The sequence below is a fragment of the Oncorhynchus kisutch genome, unplaced genomic scaffold, assembly GCF_002021735.2.
Source record: "Oncorhynchus kisutch isolate 150728-3 unplaced genomic scaffold, Okis_V2 Okis09a-Okis19a_hom, whole genome shotgun sequence".
Taxonomy (NCBI): domain Eukaryota; kingdom Metazoa; phylum Chordata; class Actinopteri; order Salmoniformes; family Salmonidae; genus Oncorhynchus; species Oncorhynchus kisutch.
This window is the reverse complement of record NW_022261985.1, coordinates 5,975,153-5,993,038: the sequence shown is the minus strand read 5'-3', so window position 1 is coordinate 5,993,038 and position 17,886 is coordinate 5,975,153. Positions and strand designations below refer to the sequence as shown.

General features: G+C 47.6%; 1 protein-coding gene across 12 annotated transcripts in view; it reads left to right on the top strand.

Moving 5' to 3' along the window:
* LOC109880169 (serine/threonine-protein kinase WNK1) overlaps positions 1-17,886 on the top strand; it is a 191,590-nt gene that overhangs the window by 104,977 nt on the left and 68,727 nt on the right. For all 12 annotated transcript variants that reach the window (XR_004207029.1, XM_031815482.1, XM_031815484.1 and 9 more), the window contains exons 4-6: positions 666-886; positions 2,890-3,047; positions 13,609-13,697. Coding sequence is in view for 11 of the 12 variants with exons in the window: in XM_031815482.1 (XP_031671342.1) it covers positions 666-886; positions 2,890-3,047; positions 13,609-13,697 (468 nt within the window). In the remaining variant the exon portion in view is untranslated. The remainder of the gene's footprint in view (positions 1-665; positions 887-2,889; positions 3,048-13,608; positions 13,698-17,886) is intronic.

The window sequence follows — 17,886 nt, the reverse complement described above, 5'->3', positions numbered from 1 at the left end:
AAGACAGGAATGTCAGTGTTCTGCCATGGCCAGCGAAGAGCCCGGATCTCAATCCCATTGAGCACATCTGGGACCTGTTGGATCGGAGGGTGAGGGCTAGGGCCATTACCCCCAGAAATGTCCGGGAAGGTCAGACAATCTGGAAAACTTCAAGAACTTTGAAAGTTTGTTCAAGCGCTATGATGAAACTGGCTCTCATGAGGACCGCCACAGGACAGGAAGACTCAGAGTTACCTCTGCTGCAGAGGATAAGTTCATTAGAGTTACCAACCTCAGAAATTGCAGCCCAAATAATTGCTTCACAGGAAGCAGGAGACTGTGTATATCAGGCCTTCATGGTCGAATTGCTGCAAAGAAATCACTACTAAAGTCCTTTGGTTTGAGTCCAAATTTGAGATGTTTGGTTCCAACCGCTGTGTCTTTGTGGTTGAGAAGGGTGGCTACTTTGAAGAATCTCAAATATAAAATATATTTTGTTCTCAATGCTTTACCTCACATTTATAATGACAACTTTTACTGGCTAAATTAATATTTAAAATGTGTTGTAGGTACTGTACATGAAGAGGTTCAAGGTGCTGAAGATGATGGTTCGTCCGCTATATCAGAACAACAGTGGTTAGAAATGTCCCACAGTCTCATCACGGTTTGTTCTTATTGTGTTCTAGGTATCTGAAGCGGTTCAAGGTGATGAAGATCAAGGTTCTACGTAGCTGGTGTCGTCAGATCCTAAAGGGGCTCCACTTCCTCCACACCCGGGCCCCTCCCATCATTCACAGGGACCTGAAGTGTGACAACATCTTCATCACCGGCCCCACTGGCTCCGTCAAGATAGGAGACCTGGGATTGGCTACGCTCAAACGGGCCTCCTTCGCCAAGAGTGTCATAGGTACGTCCACAGGCTGATTTACTGACATTTTAACCTTTTGACCCTTGACCTTTCACCTTCCACCCCAACACCTGTGTCAAAGCCAGATCCATTCCCTCGTCCCTTCCGACCTCCCCACAGATGGTTGAATTTAAAATATATTAGGATTTAAATTGACACCTTCTGGAATGGAATGTGAGGGTTTCGGGTGGACGGGGTTGGAAGGACTGGATAAAAGTTAAATATACCTCTTTTTAAAAAGTGTTTAAGATTCCAACCACTGTTTGTCGTAAGCCGACCACAGGTTTTCAGCGCCTGGCTCTCCCTGACCGTAGTACTCCGTGGGCCTCCAGTTTCCTCCAGGGCTGGTTGTGTTTGACTGGTCTCGGGTGAAACTGGGGAGCCACCCCGGCTCTGCAGTGCCATCCAGTTCCCTGTTTTAACAAGGGGAAAACACCGTTTTGGTCTCTGTTCCCCCATCTGAAAACAATCAGTTACGCCAGAAAAAGCTAATTGAAATTCATATTAGGCAGGTGAAAGCACTCTAACTTTCCATAAACTGTGGTGTGTTGGAGCTTGTAAATTGCCCTAATGACAGCAGGTCTTTAGCCACATCGTGAAATCCCACAAATGTTGACAATAAATGTGGAGTTTTCCCCTCTTGTGGGTAAAAACCATATTTTCTCTTTGGGTTTGGGTGGAGACCTGTGGTTTGTTTACTTTAAGCCTGATTTAAAATCTATGATTCACATGCTGACAATGATAATGAATGTTCCTGAAATGGCCCCCTATTCCCTATATAGTGCGTTACTTTTGAACAGTGCCCGTAGGGCTCCCATAGGGCTCTGGTCAAAAGTAACGCACTATATAGGGAATAAGGGACTGTTTCAGATGCAGTAACATCTCTCTCTCTCTGAAATGTTTTCCTCGTGGGTTTTGTGTTCTCCCCCTCAGCGTTTTAAGATCACCTGATACGGCCATCTCTATCTGCTCATCTAGCTTTTTCCCCTTAATCAACCTGTTTTCTTTTTTGTCTATCTATGCTCTTTGAGTATTTAAAACATGTAGGCTCTCCCTCATTCTGCAGTACTGGGTAATAATATATGTACTGCAGTCACAGTAAGTGGTTCTGGTAAGTGAAAATAAACATTAAATAAACATTAAATAAACATTAAATAAACATTAAATAAACATTTACAAAAACATCTAAATAATAGTTTTTCTGTGTAAGACCTTTGCTTCTCACCAGTGTCACCAGGTGCACGGAACAGAGCTGTTTAATTCAGTCTGTAGCTATGGGATGGGCTTTATCTCAGGGCCTAACCAACCTACTCTAACCTTTGCTTCCAACAGGTCAACTAACAGGTAAGTGACACTAAGACATGTATCGTGTTTCTCTGTGAAAGGTGAGGTTTTGACACAAGTTAGTTCCATAGCTACGTTGATAATCGTACCAGTAGGACAAATGTAGTAATAAAGGCCCTCGATTGGCTATTTCAGACTCAGCTGTTACAAAGCTATCCAATCAGGCGTTTGTGTCTGAATGGGGAGGGGATTGAACTTACATTTACCTGTCTGTCTGGCTAACAACCTGTCGTCCTCTCAACCCCTCTCCTGTTTGAGTCTTTTCTAACCAGACTGCTCCCAATTGCTTGATTACAAAGTATCAGCACAAGGGCCAATCAGCATGTTCTGTGCACCTGTCGCCCCCCTTCTCTCTCTTAGCCCCAATAAAAGGCCTTACAGAGAAAAACCTGTGCTTGTTTCAATTCTGACTAAACTGAAGCCAGCTTCCCCCTTATCTTTTATTTATTTATTTTATTTATTTATTTTGCTCCCACCATTCCCCCTCTCCGCTCTCTCTTCTGTCTCTCTCCTCGCAGGTGGTACGTCGGCGGCCTGTCCCGTGGCTTCATCCTTTCCTCCTCTCCCCTCTGGCCCTCTTGGGTGAGTTGGGCCGGAGGAGACACAGCAGTGTGAGGCACAGAGAGTTCTGAACCCGTTCCGTTTTGATCCGTTTCAAGGTACCCCAGAGTTCATGGCCCCTGAGATGTATGAGGAGAAGTACGACGAGTCAGTGGATGTGTATGCCTTTGGGATGTGCATGCTGGAGATGGCCACCTCAGAGTACCCCTACTCCGAGTGCCAGAACGCTGCACAGATCTACCGCCGAGTCACCAGCGTGAGTGTCCTTGGTCCAGCCCCTCCCCCCTCCAGCCCCGCCATCCTCTCCCCTTCTGGATGTCACTGCCAATTACACTCTTTCTCTTCTAGCTGCCGTTCCTCTCTTCCTCTCCTCTTCTCCACCCTCTCTCTAGTTTTTTCTTGTTCTGTGTCTCTCTGTGTCTCTCATTGCTCTGGGTTGCAGTCAGTCTCACATACACTAGGCCTGTATGTGTCTGTGTGGTTTGTTCTTTATGGTCTCAGTCGATCATAAAGCTCATGTTTGATCACTAGGGAGGAGGACTCCACGTCCTCATCCACCTCCCCTCCCCCCAGGGGCAGGGAGTTTAACACCACACACACACACACACCCTCCTTGCTTTCCCCTAGAGTCACCCAGCCAACCCCAGCAAGCAGCATATCATTTACGATGTTGAGATTGGGGAACCATTCTGCCTCCGCATTCAGATGTCTGCCATAGGCTGTTGAACTAGGACTCTGACACTGGGAGGAGCGTCTAGCTTAGATATGGTCAGGTTTTTACAAGGATTCAACTGTCAACTCTGAATGGGACTAATAACTAATAATGACGTTGTAGATGTTATCTGACTTTTACTGTTGCTAGTCTGGTTGCCAGGGAACGACCGCTTCACTCCACTACAGAATCCAGGCCTGTATTCACATACAGCACATTACATTTTATTTGTTGTAACTGAGATGTTTACAATAGGTCCCCTAATGTGCTGGTCTCGCCAGTTTGCTGATTTGGTAAACATATAGATCCGGAGACCTAGCTGGCCTTTCTGTGCTAACCTGTTCCCAGATCTGTTGGTGCTGACTCACCAACTGACTGCACAAACAGATCTGGGACCAGGCTAGTCCTGTGCTTACTGCCTCTCCTCTGTATAGTCTCCCTCCACCTCCGCCTCCGCCACCCCACATCTCTTTATCTCATCTGTTATTAACTGATGACCTTTCATTTTCTATTTTCTCTTTCCTCAAATTGGGTTGTTTCCTCCCCGGCCTGGTAAAATAGAAGCAGTCATGAGCTTCTGTCTGGTTTAGATGGAGCCGTTGCCACGGTCACATGATGCTACTGCTATAGATGGAAAAAGAGGAAGGCTTTCTGACTGTCCCAAACTATACCCTATGTCCTATGTACAGTAGTGCACTACTTTTGACCAGGGCCCATGGCACCCTAGGGGACAAACCCAGAGGCTCAGTGAGGGATTCTGTGAAGGTCACCAGTAGGGGGAGACGGTGGGTCTACTGTGCTGTGGTGTGTTCTTATATTGAGAGAAGTAGAGGGCAAACCTGTCTGCATTCCATGCTTCCTCAGCTGCTTCTGTAGATCAGACGGTTCTGTGATTTGTCCAGACAGCCTTTACTGACCTCAAGTGTGGGAATTCCTCAGTCAACCAGTAAAGCCAGTATAGGCAGGCTAACCCCCACACTGGTGAAATCATTCTGCAGGAAGAGCAATCCTGAAATACTCCAAATACCACAGAGGTTTTGACTACGTTCTCTTCCGAATTACTTTTCTTCAATGACCTGAAACCTAAAACTCAGTCCTCCAGTTGTCCTCAGTGTCAGCAAGGCTCTCTCTCTGTCATGTCTTCAACACACAGACAGGCCCCATCTCCCACTGTCACTCACTGACTTCCCCTCCTCTCTGACTCCTCTGTACCGACTCCCCACTCCTCTGTACCGACTCCCCACTCCTCTGTACCGACTCCCCCCTCCTCTGTACTGACTCCCCCCCCCCCCCCCCCCTCTGTACCGGCTCCCCACTCCTCTGTACCGGCCCCCCCCCCCCTCTGTACCGACTCCCCCCTCCTCTGTACCGGCTCCCCCCTCCTCTGTACCGGCTCCCCCCCTCCTCTGTACCGGCTCCCCCCCTCCTCTGTACCGACTCCCCCCTCCTCACAGGATATCCTGTCCATCCTAAGGGGCCACAGAATCCCAGGGAGAGAGGAATGACACAGCCCTCATGTTAGCTGTGAAGGGCTTCCATAATGGCCTGTTGGAAAGGGGACTGTGGAGAGTTGTAGACAGCAGCTGAAGGATGCCACCTCATCTAGTGCTTGGTATTCTAGTGGACAGGGGCTGGCAGGAAGACATTCTCTGAGGGGAGACTGGACTATGTTTTGGGGGGCTGCCCTCCCCTTTACACCAGTTCATCCATTAAGCTTTGATCCCTCCTTATAGTCCTGGAGGTGTTTTAATCACACCACACAACTCTGCAATCAGAAACACTTGTAGGGATGGCCGGGTGGATGGCCGGGTGGATGGCCAAAGTAATCAATGTCTTTTTGTGTTACTGCCGGGAGATGATCTCATCATGCAGACAGATGTGACAGTCTTTTTTCTTCTCTTTGACTGATCTTGTCATTGTGATATGTGTTTACATAACCCTGCTGGTCAAAACCAAGCTCCCATGTACTCAGAATTACTCCATCTAATCAGTGTAAGTCTATAGTAAGGTTTTTAGGAAATGCCAGTGATGTTTAAGTACAGGACAGACAGACTGCTAGTCAGTGATGAACCGTGCTTATTGACCGTCATGGCTGATTGCGGTGGTGGGTGATCTCAGCTTTAGGGGTCACCACACAGGGTTGTCTGGGAGATCCTGTGTTATGATAATGACAGAGCAGCTTCCCTGGACCCCTCCCAGTCACTGTGACTCTGCATGCCATTCCCCTGTGGGATCAGAGGAGGGATTTGTCATGGGAATACAGGACTATTAATACTTGAACCGTCTATCAGATTGGTATGGATTTTAGCTGCTGGGAACTAACGTGTAACTTATGGCATTTCCTTGGATGTGGTTAAGAGGAATCAATGTGAGCTGAAGTAACCAAGAGAGGTCAATGGACCAATTGGGAATCAATCCCGTTACTCCAACTCAGTGATCCATCACATTACTTCTTGGGGGTATTTTGCTTAAGGAAAGTTGTGTGGATACATCTGGTCAGGTTAGAAATTGGCTTCATGTGATGTACTGAAGTTAAAAATGAAGTCCTTTTGACTCTTCGACAGACTGTGACTGTAGAACTGCAACCCAAGAAAATCATGTCTTGTCATGTTACTTACACACATGTCTTGTCATGTTACTTACACACACACACACACACACACACACACACACACACACACACACACACACACACACACACACACACACACACACACACACACACACAATCCAGACCATGTCTGGATGACGCTGATGGTATAGAATGACCCAGCGTGCTCCCGTCTCTCTCCCCCGTCACTCTGTTCTCCCAGCTCTGTAGACCGACTCTTATTACAGACTCCTGCCTCAGACTGTTACCCTCAGTGACAGTTCCACTGGCTGCGTCCCAAACGCCACCTATATAGTGCACTACAATTTGACCAGGGCCCATCTAGGAAATAGGGTGCCATTTGGTACACAGCAGCTTGCTCCCAGGCCAGTCATTTGGTACACAGCAGCTTGCTCCCAGGGCCAGTCATTTGGTACACAGCAGCTTGCTCCCAGTCCAGTCATTTGGTACGCAGCAGCTTGCTCCCAGTCCAGTCATTTGGTACACAGCAGCTTGCTCCCAGTCCAGTCATTTGGTACACAGCAGCTTGCTCCCAGTCCAGTCATTTGGTACACAGCAGCTTGCTCCCAGTCCAGTCATTTGGTACACAGCAGCTTGCTCCCAGTCCAGTCATTTGGTACACAGCAGCTTGCTCCCAGTCCAGTCATTTGGTACACAGCAGCTTGCTCCCAGTCCAGTCATTTGGTACACAGCAGCTTGCTCCCAGTCCAGTCATTTGGTACACAGCAGCTTGCTCCCAGGCCAGTCATTTGGTACACAGCAGCTTGCTCCCAGGCCAGTCATTTGGTACACAGCAGCTTGCTCCCAGTCCAGTCATTTGGTACACAGCAGCTTGCTCCCAGTCCAGTCATTTGGTACACAGCAGCTTGCTCCCAGTCCAGTCATTTGGTACACAGCAGCTTGCTCCCAGGCCAGTCATTTGGTACACAGCAGCTTGCTCCCAGGCCAGTCATTTGGTACACAGCAGCTTGCTCCCAGTCCAGTCATTTGGTACGCAGCAGCTTGCTCCCAGTCCAGTCATTTGGTACACAGCAGCTTGCTCCCAGTCCAGTCATTTGGTACACAGCAGCTTGCTCCCAGTCCAGTCATTTGGTACACAGCAGCTTGCTCCCAGTCCAGTCATTTGGTACACAGCAGCTTGCTCCCAGTCCAGTCATTTGGTACACAGCAGCTTGCTCCCAGTCCAGTCATTTGGTACACAGCAGCTTGCTCCCAGGCCAGTCATTTGGTACACAGCAGCTTGCTCCCAGGCCAGTCATTTGGTACACAGCAGCTTGCTCCCAGTCCAGTCATTTGGTACACAGCAGCTTGCTCCCAGTCCAGTCATTTGGTACACAGCAGCTTGCTCCCAGGCCAGTCATTTGGTACACAGCAGCTTGCTCCCAGGCCAGTCATTTGGTACACAGCAGCTTGCTCCCAGGCCAGTCATTTGGTACACAGCAGCTTGCTCCCAGTCCAGTCATTTGGTACACAGCAGCTTGCTCCCAGGCCAGTCATTTGGTACACAGCAGCTTGCTCCCAGGCCAGTCATTTGGTACACAGCAGCTTGCTCCCAGGCCAGTCATTTGGTACACAGCAGCTTGCTCCCAGTCCAGTCATTTGGTACACAGCAGCTTGCTCCCAGGCCAGTCATTTGGTACACAGCAGCTTGCTCCCAGTCCAGTCATTTGGTACACAGCAGCTTGCTCCCAGGCCAGTCATTTGGTACACAGCAGCTTGCTCCCAGTCCAGTCATTTGGTACACAGCATCTTGCTCCCAGTCCAGTCATTTGGTACACAGCAGCTTGCTCCCAGGCCAGTCATTTGGTACACAGCAGCTTGCTCCCAGTCCAGCCATTTGGTACACAGCATCTTGCTCCCAGTCCAGTCATTTGGTACACAGCAGCTTGCTCCCAGGCCAGTCATTTGGTACACAGCATCTTGCTCCCAGTCCAGTCATTTGGTACACAGCAGCTTGCTCCCAGTCCAGTCATTTGTATATAATGTCCGGGGTATTTTCATCCCTTTGTTTGTTTGCTGGAGAGCTGGACTATTTAAATCTGACAGACCGGACAGACGGATCTTTAAGAGCAATTTTAAAAAACATACGTTTATATATGAATTCTACTGTGAATTATAAAAGGAACGCACAGCTTTGAGAACTGACGTTAAAGCTCAAATTATAAAGAGCTGGGAAGTCAAGTCAACGGCCAAGAGCAGTCAGAACGTTAGGTTGGAATAATACTGGGACATTTAGAACATGATGATCGTGCCCCTTTAGGGTAACAGCTGTTTGGAAAATGAAGAGCTGTTTGGAAAATGAAGAGCTGTTTGGAAAATGAAGAGCTGTTTGGAAAATGAAGAGCTGTTTGGAAAATGAAGAGCTGTTTGGAAAATGAAGAGCTGTTTGGAAAATGAAGAGCTGTTTGGAAAATGAAGAGCTGTTTGGAAAATGAAGAGCTGTTTGGAAAATGAAGAGCTGTTTGGAAAATGAAGAGCTGTTTGGAAAATGAAGAGCTGTTTGGAAAATGAAGAGCTGTTTGGAAAATGAAGAGCTGTTTGGAAAATGAAGAGCTGTTTGGAAATGAAGAGCTGTTTGGAAAATGAAGAGCTGTTTTGGAAAATGAAGAGCTGTTTTGGAAAATGAAGAGCTGTTTGGAAAATGAAGAGCTGTTTGGAAAATGAAGAGCTGTTTTGGAAAATGAAGAGCTGTTTTGGAAAATGAAGAGCTGTTTTGGAAAATGAAGAGCTGTTTTGGAAAATGAAGAGCTGTTTTGGAAAATGAAGAGCTGTTTTGGAAAATGAAGAGCTGTTTGGAAAATGAAGAGCTGTTTGGAAAATGAAGAGCTGTTTGGAAAATGAAGAGCTGTTTTGACATTTCTGCATGTTTTGGTGGGATGGAGTTTTGGCCTTCCATGGTGACATCAACATGTGGTAAATTAGTTAATAGACCAATAAGAAAGTTCCAAACCTCTCTGCCAATAACGGCAGAAATAAAAAATGAATCCTCCCCACGCAGAACCCTCCCAGACAGTTCTAGTAAAATTTTTGCTTGAGAAATGTCTCTTTGCTAAGAAACTATATTTTTGCTTCTTTTTGACCATTTTAATTGAAAACGAATGACTGTAAGGCACTTATTTGTTACCCAGAAAGGATTTGGTATTGAGATAAAAGCTGATGTATTGGACTTTTTTAAGATCATAATTAGTCCTTTTCTCTTTCCACAATGGGGTGATTCCCCATTGACTAAGTGACAATTTGACTTAATTGGAAGACAGGATTCACCCTCACATACCTAGCTAGTCCACCCACACCGTCCTCACATCAAGTCTCTCCACCCTCCCTCTGCCTCTGGTCTTTTGTAAAACATTTTAAATGTACCTTTTAATTTCTCTCTCCATTGTTGGCTGTCCTGTGAGGGGGCAGAAAGGAACCAGCATGTAACTGGCTTAATGGACCTCTATTCACTGTGAGAGTTTCACCCGTAATGAGGCCTTTTTAATCACCCTAATATTGGAATACCGGTCCTCCTTAATTCCATTACCTCTTCCGCTGTCATCCCTTACTTTGTTTGGCCCCAGGAATCTCTAGGGTTGTGTGTGTGTGTGTGTGTGCGTGTAATGTTATATAAGCACAGGTTCTAGATTGGAGGGACAGGGGGGATTGGTAAAGACTGAGAAGCCACTGTGTTGAGAACTGTAAAGGACAGAGCCTGCAGTACTCGATGTACCAGGTTACAAGAGTTTAGTGAGTTCAACTCTCTCTTTCTGTCGGACCTGTCTCTCACTCTCACATCCCGGTAAGTCTCTTTTTCTCTCTTTCTGTCTCTACCTTCCTCTGGAACATTTTCTTCTCTACTGTTTTGACAGTTTTCTTTTATTTTTATACGACTGTCTGATGGGGGGGTGGTATGTGGGGGGGGGGTACTGCAGAGAAGAGACTGAGGTAGGAAGAGGAAGGCTTTGGTTCGTTGAGTTGGGGGGGGGTATGTGGGGGGGGGTACTGCAGAGAAGAGACTGAGGTAGGAAGAGGAAGGCTTTGGTTCGTTGAGTTGGGGGGGGGTATGTGGGGGGGGGGTACTGCAGAGAAGAGACTGAGGTAGGAAGAGGAAGGCTTTGGTTCGTTGAGTTGGGGGGTGGTATGTGGGGGGGGGGGGGTACTGCAGAGAAGAGACTGAGGTAGGAAGAGGAAGGCTTTGGTTCGTTGAGTTGGGGGGGGGGGGGGTACTGCAGAGAAGAGACTGAGGTAGGAAGAGGAAGGCTTTGGTTCGTTGAGTTGGGGGGGGGGGGGGGTACTGCAGAGAAGAGACTGAGGTAGGAAGAGGAAGGCTTTGGTTCGTTGAGTTGGGGGGGGGGGGGGTACTGCAGAGAAGAGACTGAGGTAGTAAGAGGAAGGCTTTGGTTCGTTGAGTTGGGGGGGTGGTATGTGGGGGGGGGTACTGCAGAGGAGAGACTGAGGTAGTAAGAGGAAGGCTTTGGTTCGTTGAGTTGGGGGGGGGGTACAGCAGAGAAGAGACTGAGGTAGTAAGAGGAAGGCTTTGGTTCGTTGAGTTGGGGGGGGGTATGTGGGGGGGGGGTACTGCAGAGAAGAGACTGAGGTAGGAAGAGGAAGGCTTTGGTTCGTTGAGTTGGGGGGGGGGTATGTGGGGGGGGGTACTGAAGAGAAGAGACTGAGGTAGGAAGAGGAAGGCTTTGGTTCGTTGAGTTGGGGGGGGGGGGGGGGTACTGAAGAGAAGAGACTGAGGTAGTAAGAGGAAGGCTTTGGTTCGTTGAGTTGGGGGGGGGGGGGGGTACTGCAGAGAAGAGACTGAGGTAGGAAGAGGAAGGCTTTGGTTCGTTGAGTTGGGGGGGGGGGTATGTGGGGGGGGGGGGGTACTGCAGAGAAGAGACTGAGGTAGTAAGAGGAAGGCTTTGGTTCGTTGAGTTGGGGGGGTGGTATGTGGGGGGGGGTACTGCAGAGGAGAGACTGAGGTAGTAAGAGGAAGGCTTTGGTTCGTTGAGTTGGGGGGGGGGTACAGCAGAGAAGAGACTGAGGTAGTAAGAGGAAGGCTTTGGTTCGTTGAGTTGGGGGGGGGTATGTGGGGGGGGGTACTGCAGAGAAGAGACTGAGGTAGGAAGAGGAAGGCTTTGGTTCGTTGAGTTGGGGGGGGGGTATGTGGGGGGGGTACTGAAGAGAAGAGACTGAGGTAGGAAGAGGAAGGCTTTGGTTCGTTGAGTTGGGGGGGGGGGGGGTACTGAAGAGAAGAGACTGAGGTAGTAAGAGGAAGGCTTTGGTTCGTTGAGTTGGGGGGGGGGGGGGGGTACTGCAGAGAAGAGACTGAGGTAGGAAGAGGAAGGCTTTGGTTCGTTGAGTTGGGGGGGGGGGGGGTATGTGGGGGGGGGGTACTGCAGAGAAGAGAACATCTAATGCGATAGACCATATGACTGGACAGGAAGTAGAACATCTAATGCGATAGACCATATGACTGGACAGGAAATAGAACATCTAATGCGATAGACCATGTGACTGGACAGGAAGTAGAAAGAACATCTAATGCGATAGACCATGTGACTGGACAGGAAGTAGAAAGAACATCTAATGCGATAGACCATGTGACTGGACAGGAAATAGAAAGAACATCTAATGTGATAGACCATGTGACTGGACAGGAAATAGAAAGAGCATCTAATGCGATAGACCATGTGACTGGACAGGAAATAGAAAGAGCATCTAATGCGATAGACCATGTGACTGGACAGGAAATAGAAAGAGCATCTAATGTGATAGACCATGTGACTGGACAGGAAATAGAAAGCGTCAACTGAATGTTAAATGTGTTTCCTGTCAGGTATTTCAATTGTCTACTTGTTGAAAGTTTGAAGTCTTGTTTTGTTCTTGTTTGTAATGTCTTGTTAATTGGTGTTGGACCCCAGGAAGATTAGCTAGCGTTATGGCGTTAGCTAATTGGATCCAAATTTTTTTTTATTTTTACAAATGACTTGCTATCAAATGACTTGCCTTGGGTCCAGGTTGTATGGATCACTTGGTATCAGGAGGATGACTTGCCTTGGGTTCAGGTTGTATGGATCACTTGGTATCAGGAGGATGACTTGCCTTGGGTTCAGGTTGTATGGATCAACTTGGTATCAGGAGGATGACTTGCCTTGGGTTCAGGTTGTATGGATCACTTGGTATCAGGAGGATGACTTGCCTTGGGTTCAGGTTGTATGGATCACTTGGTATCAGGAGGATGACTTGCCTTGGGTTCAGGTTGTATGGATCACTTGGTATCAGGAGGATGACTTGCCTTGGGTTCAGGTTGTATGGATCACTTGGTATCAGGAGGATGACTTGCCTTGGGTCCAGGTTGTATGGATCAACTTGGTATCAGGAGGATGACTTGCCTTGGGTCCAGGTTGTATGGATCAACTTGGTATCAGGAGGATGACTTGCCTTGGGTTCAGGTTGTATGGATCAACTTGGTATCAGGAGGATGACTTGCCTTGGGTTCAGGTTGTATGGATCAACTTGGTATCAGGAGGATGAATCTCACTGCCCTGACGTTGGGCTGGACGTATTCATCTCAACAACTGGATCCTCTTGATGTGGACTTTATTCAAGTCCTGCGTTTCAAGACTCTTAGAACCGTTTGTCCTCCCCGACCAGAACCTTTTTGTTTAAAGGTTGTGCATCTGATAAAATGCTGAATGGTGGAAATACAGTATTTATTTGGCCTGATTTGGATCAAATGAGCTTTTAGTCTTTTATTTTCTATAGATGCTGCTTCCATCTGCGTCTGAAAGGATGGCAAAAGTATTGGTGTGAGTTCTAATGGTGTCTGAAAATAGACTTGTCACCAAGTTGTGAGAGACAGGTTGTTTACATGTTTATCTCAGGGGAGAGACACCCAGCTGTTCCTGATTTGATCAATGTTGTCCAGTAAAACTTGTTTGTATGGTAGGCTAATGGGGCTCGCATGTTGTGTGCACATGTATGTTTCTATGTTGATCCTGTTATGCTCGGGGCCCAGGTTTACTGAAGCGTCTCGAGCCAGACTTTGGCTACATTGGGCTGCGCCGGTGACAGAATTCCAAGTCTGTCTCAGCTAGAGCTTCAGGCCTGCCACACCACACACTCCCTGAGTTAAATCAACACGGCTGGTTACCCTGGCTGTTTAGAGCTCACTGGGGCCCACAAAACACACAACACACACCCCTTTATGGTCTCTGTCGTAAGGAAAATGACCCACTGCTACACTCAACCAGAATTGAAAGTTGTTTTTTAACTGAGACCCCCTCTTTTTCTCTCTCTTTTTCTCTCTTTTTCTCTCTCTCTCTTTCTCTCTCTCTCTCTCTCTCTCTCTCTCTCTCTCTCTCTCTCTCTCTCTCTCGCTGTTTCTCTCTCTTGATTCCTTGGCCTTGATCTTTCCACTAGACGCCCCCCTGCTCGATAATGAGGTGAAATGGGGGTCTCTGTTGGCCTCATGCTTCAGCTGGCACATTGATTTAATGTTCTCCTGTGTTTCTGCCCCCACAGGGAGTCAAGCCGGCCAGCTTTGACAAGGTAGCCATACCAGAAGTGAAGGAAATCATCGAGGGATGCATCCGCCAGAACAAAGATGAGAGGTGAGCTAGGGGGTGTGTGTGTGTGAGAGCGTGTGTGTGTGTGTGTGTGTGTGTGTGTGAGAGAGCGTGTGAGCGTGTGTGTGTGTACTGTACACAAACACACACCTTGGGGTGCTGTTAGTCCTTTCATCTGTCATTCACACACATGATGTTCAGAGTCTGAGAGTCTGAGGGCCTGAAGGCCTTGGCCAGCCTGCCGCTTAGTTCTCCCTGAGTACTTAGTCCTACAAACAGGCCCCACACACTGCCACTCTGAATCGTCACATAAATCTCCCACAGTTTGTGGACAGAGTGTTGTCCTTTTCCACTCTCTGTTCCTGTTGAACCAAAACAAGAGGAACTGAACCTGTATTACTGTCTCTAGCTGGCAACTACCTGTGTCTGTCAAAACCCCTCATCACTGTTTAAATATGAATGTCACTCATGGTTGGCTTGACTACGTGTCCGTTTTTGCCTAGAGCAGTATTCTTCAAAGTCGGGGTCGTGACACTGAAGTGGGGTCGCCAAAATAAAATACAAATTAACAGTACCGAATATTTTATGGGGCAAGAAACAAAAGTTTTAGAGAAAAGATCACTTTAAAGATACAGTTGTATGGAATAAATGTATTTATTGGTTTATTTTCATTTGGATAAGAGTTGAAAATGCAATGAATTGAAGATTATTTGTTGATTTTAAAGGTTTTCATTAGATTTGGGGCAAGAGATTATTGGGAAAATAATGGGGTCCCCTGACATTCTACTGTAAAAAATGGGGTCCCCGCTGAAAAAGCTTGAATGCCCCTGGCCTAGAGGGGGAACAAACTGACTTGTTTTGAAGAACACTTTTTTTTTTGGTAAAGTTTTTATGACATGTCCATCAGTTTTACTAGTCACTCTCATGAAGATTTACAGCCTTCATGTTTAAATACGTGTCAATCCTTAGAAGGCTTTGTTGATGCGTTTTTCTGAAATCTTTTACTACATCTCAGTATGTGAAAGATATATACTGGGTGTCTTTTTAAAGTTTGCATTTGAAGGTCAACTTTACTCAGTGAGGCCAGTTGAGTAGTGAATGATTGTGTCAATGAGTGAGGGCTGGAAAGACTGCTGTCTCACACACACAACTGACAAATCAATATATCCCTCTGCTATGCTGCACTGTGTTTGCACTATGAAGGCCGTCCAGTCCTTGAACTAAGGGCAACAATTTTGAATTAGTGCATTGAAATATGAAATGTGGGGGAGGAATGCAAGCCATATTTGGTAATTTGTTGTCAGATGAAACCCCGGTGTGATGTTTCACTGATGAAACCCCGGTGTGATGTTTCACTGATGAAACCCCGGTGTGATGATGTAGTGGAAAGACTGTTGGTGACTTGGCTGTCTTTCTCTGGTGCCAACTGTTTAACGATGCATGAACACTGGGAGATCCTAAAATCCCCGTTGCAGAAATGTGCTTTTAGTAGCCAAGCCGCCGGTTGTATTAATACATCTATGCTGTCTCCTACTAGTAGGATTCATCTCTGTATCTTTTATTGTCATTCTAATAAAAGTCTGTTTTGTGTTATAGACATAATATCATACAACACCCTGCAACAAAAACCAAACTACACCCTTGAGAAAATTGAAGTGCAGTAAAGCTTTTAATATGTGGCTAGGATGTTATTCCCACTAGCCTAAGTATAATCAAGCCTTGTTTTTTCCCCACTCTGGGTCCTTAATGATGGTTGAGGTTTTAGACAGAACAATGGATAAAAAGACTGACTTAAACGATGTTGTCTAACAACATCATTTGTATGTTTACTATTTAAACTAAATCCTTGGGGTTTTCCCCACTTTGTCATTATCCTGGTACTTGATACTAATGTTGCATGGTTGAGGTTTGTTAACTCAACGATGCATGAAATGTATGACTTAACTATGCGGTCGGTCTCAACAATAATAGTATGTTTGCTATTTAAACTAGACTCACTAGTGCAGGGCTCTCCAACCCTGTTCCTGGAGAGCTAGCGTCCTGTAGGTTTTCTCTCCAACCCTGTTCCTGGAGAGCTAGCGTCCTGTAGGTTTTCTCTCCAACCCTGTTCCTGGAGAGCTAGCGTCCTGTAGGTTTTCTCTCCAACCCTGTTCCTGGAGAGCTAGCGTCCTGTAGGTTTTCTCTCCAACCCTGTTCCTGGAGAGCTAGCGTCCTGTAGGTTTTCTCTCCAACCCTGTTCCTGGAGAGCTAGCGTCCTGTAGGTTTTCTCTCCAACCCTGTTCCTGGAGAGCTAGCGTCCTGTAGGTTTTCTCTCCAACCCTGTTCCTGGAGAGCTAGCGTCCTGTAGGTTTTCTCTCCAACCCTGTTCCTGGAGAGCTAGCGTCCTGTAGGTTTTCTCTCCAACCCTGTTCCTGGAGAGCTAGCGTCCTGTAGGTTTTCTCTCCAACCCTGTTCCTGGAGAGCTAGCGTCCTGTAGGTTTTCTCTCCAACCCTGTGCCTGGAGAGCTAGCGTCCTGTAGGTTTTCTCTCCAACCCTGTTCCTGGAGAGCTAGCGTCCTGTAGGTTTTCTCTCCAACCCTGTTCCTGGAGAGCTAGCGTCCTGTAGGTTTTCATTCCAACCCTGTTCCTGGAGAGCTAGCGTCCTGTAGGTTTTCTCTCCAACCCTGTTCCTGGAGAGCTAGCGTCCTGTAGGTTTTCATTCCAACCCTGTTCCTGGAGAGCTAGCGTCCTGTAGGTTTTCTCTCCAACCCTGTTCCTGGAGAGCTAGCGTCCTGTAGGTTTTCTCTCCAACCCTGTTCCTGGAGAGCTAGCGTCCTGTAGGTTTTCTCTCCAACCCTGTTCCTGGAGAGCTAGCGTCCTGTAGGTTTTCTCTCCAACCCTGTTCCTGGAGAGCTAGCGTCCTGTAGGTTTTCTCTCCAACCCTGTTCCTGGAGAGCTAGCGTCCTGTAGGTTTTCTCTCCAACCCTGTTCCTGGAGAGCTAGCGTCCTGTAGGTTTTCTCTCCAACCCTGTTCCTGGAGAGCTAGCGTCCTGTAGGTTTTCTCTCCAACCCTGTTCCTGGAGAGCTAGCGTCCTGTAGGTTTTCACGCCAACCCTGTTCCTGGAAAGCTAGCGTCCTGTAGGTTTTCACGCCAACCCTAATCTAGCGCAACTGATTCTAATAATTATTAGCTTGTTGATAAGCTGAGTCAGGTTAGTTACAACTGGGGTGGGAGTGAAAACCTACAGGAGGGTAACTCCAGGCGCAGGATCGGAGAGCCCTGCACTAGAGCATTCACTGTGTGGACCCAGTGGTGCCTACAGTGTGTTAGCCACCTGTAACAGACATGGGATTCTCTTATTCTGTTCTTTGTGACATGTCAGACACTTGGCAGCCCTGTAGCCATCTGTAGTCATGAAATACTGTGGAGGTCATGGCTCACATCAACACCATCATCCCAGACACTCTGGACCCTCTCCAATTCGCGTACTGACCCAACAGATGTTCAGATGAAGCAATCTCTATTGCACTCCACACGGCACTCTCCCGCCTGGATAAGAGGAACACCTATGTGAGAGTGTTGTTCATTGACTACAGCTCAGCGTTCAACACCATAGTGCCCTCTTAGCTCAGGACATTAGGACTGAACACCTCCCTCTGTAACTGGATCCTGGACTTCCTGACGGGCCGCCGAAGGTGGTGAGGGAAGGCAACAACACATCCGCTACGCTGACCCTCAACACAGGGTACGTGCCCCTCCTGTACTCCCTGTTCGCCCACGACTGGGTGGCTGCGCAATACCATCATTACATTTGTTGATGACACGACAGTGGTAGGCCTGATCACCAACAACGATGAGACAGCCAATGGTGGTCAATGACCTGGCAGTGTGGTGCCAGGATAACAACCCTTTTTCCCTCAACGTCAGCAAGACAAAAGAGCTGATCATGGACGACAGTAAACGGGGGGCTGAGCACGGCCCGGTCCATATCGACGGGGCTGTAGTGGAGCAAGTCGAGAGCTTCAAGTTCCTCAATGTCCACATCACTAAGGAATTAACATGGTCCACACATACCAACTCAGTTGTGAAGAAGGCACGACAACACCTCTTCCCCCTCCAGAAGGCCGAAAAGATTTGGCATTGGCCCTCAGATCCTCAGTTTTACAGATTAAACCATTGAGAGCATCTTGACTGGCTGCATCACCGCTTGGTATGGCAACTGCTTGGCATCCGGCTGCAAGACACTACAGAGGG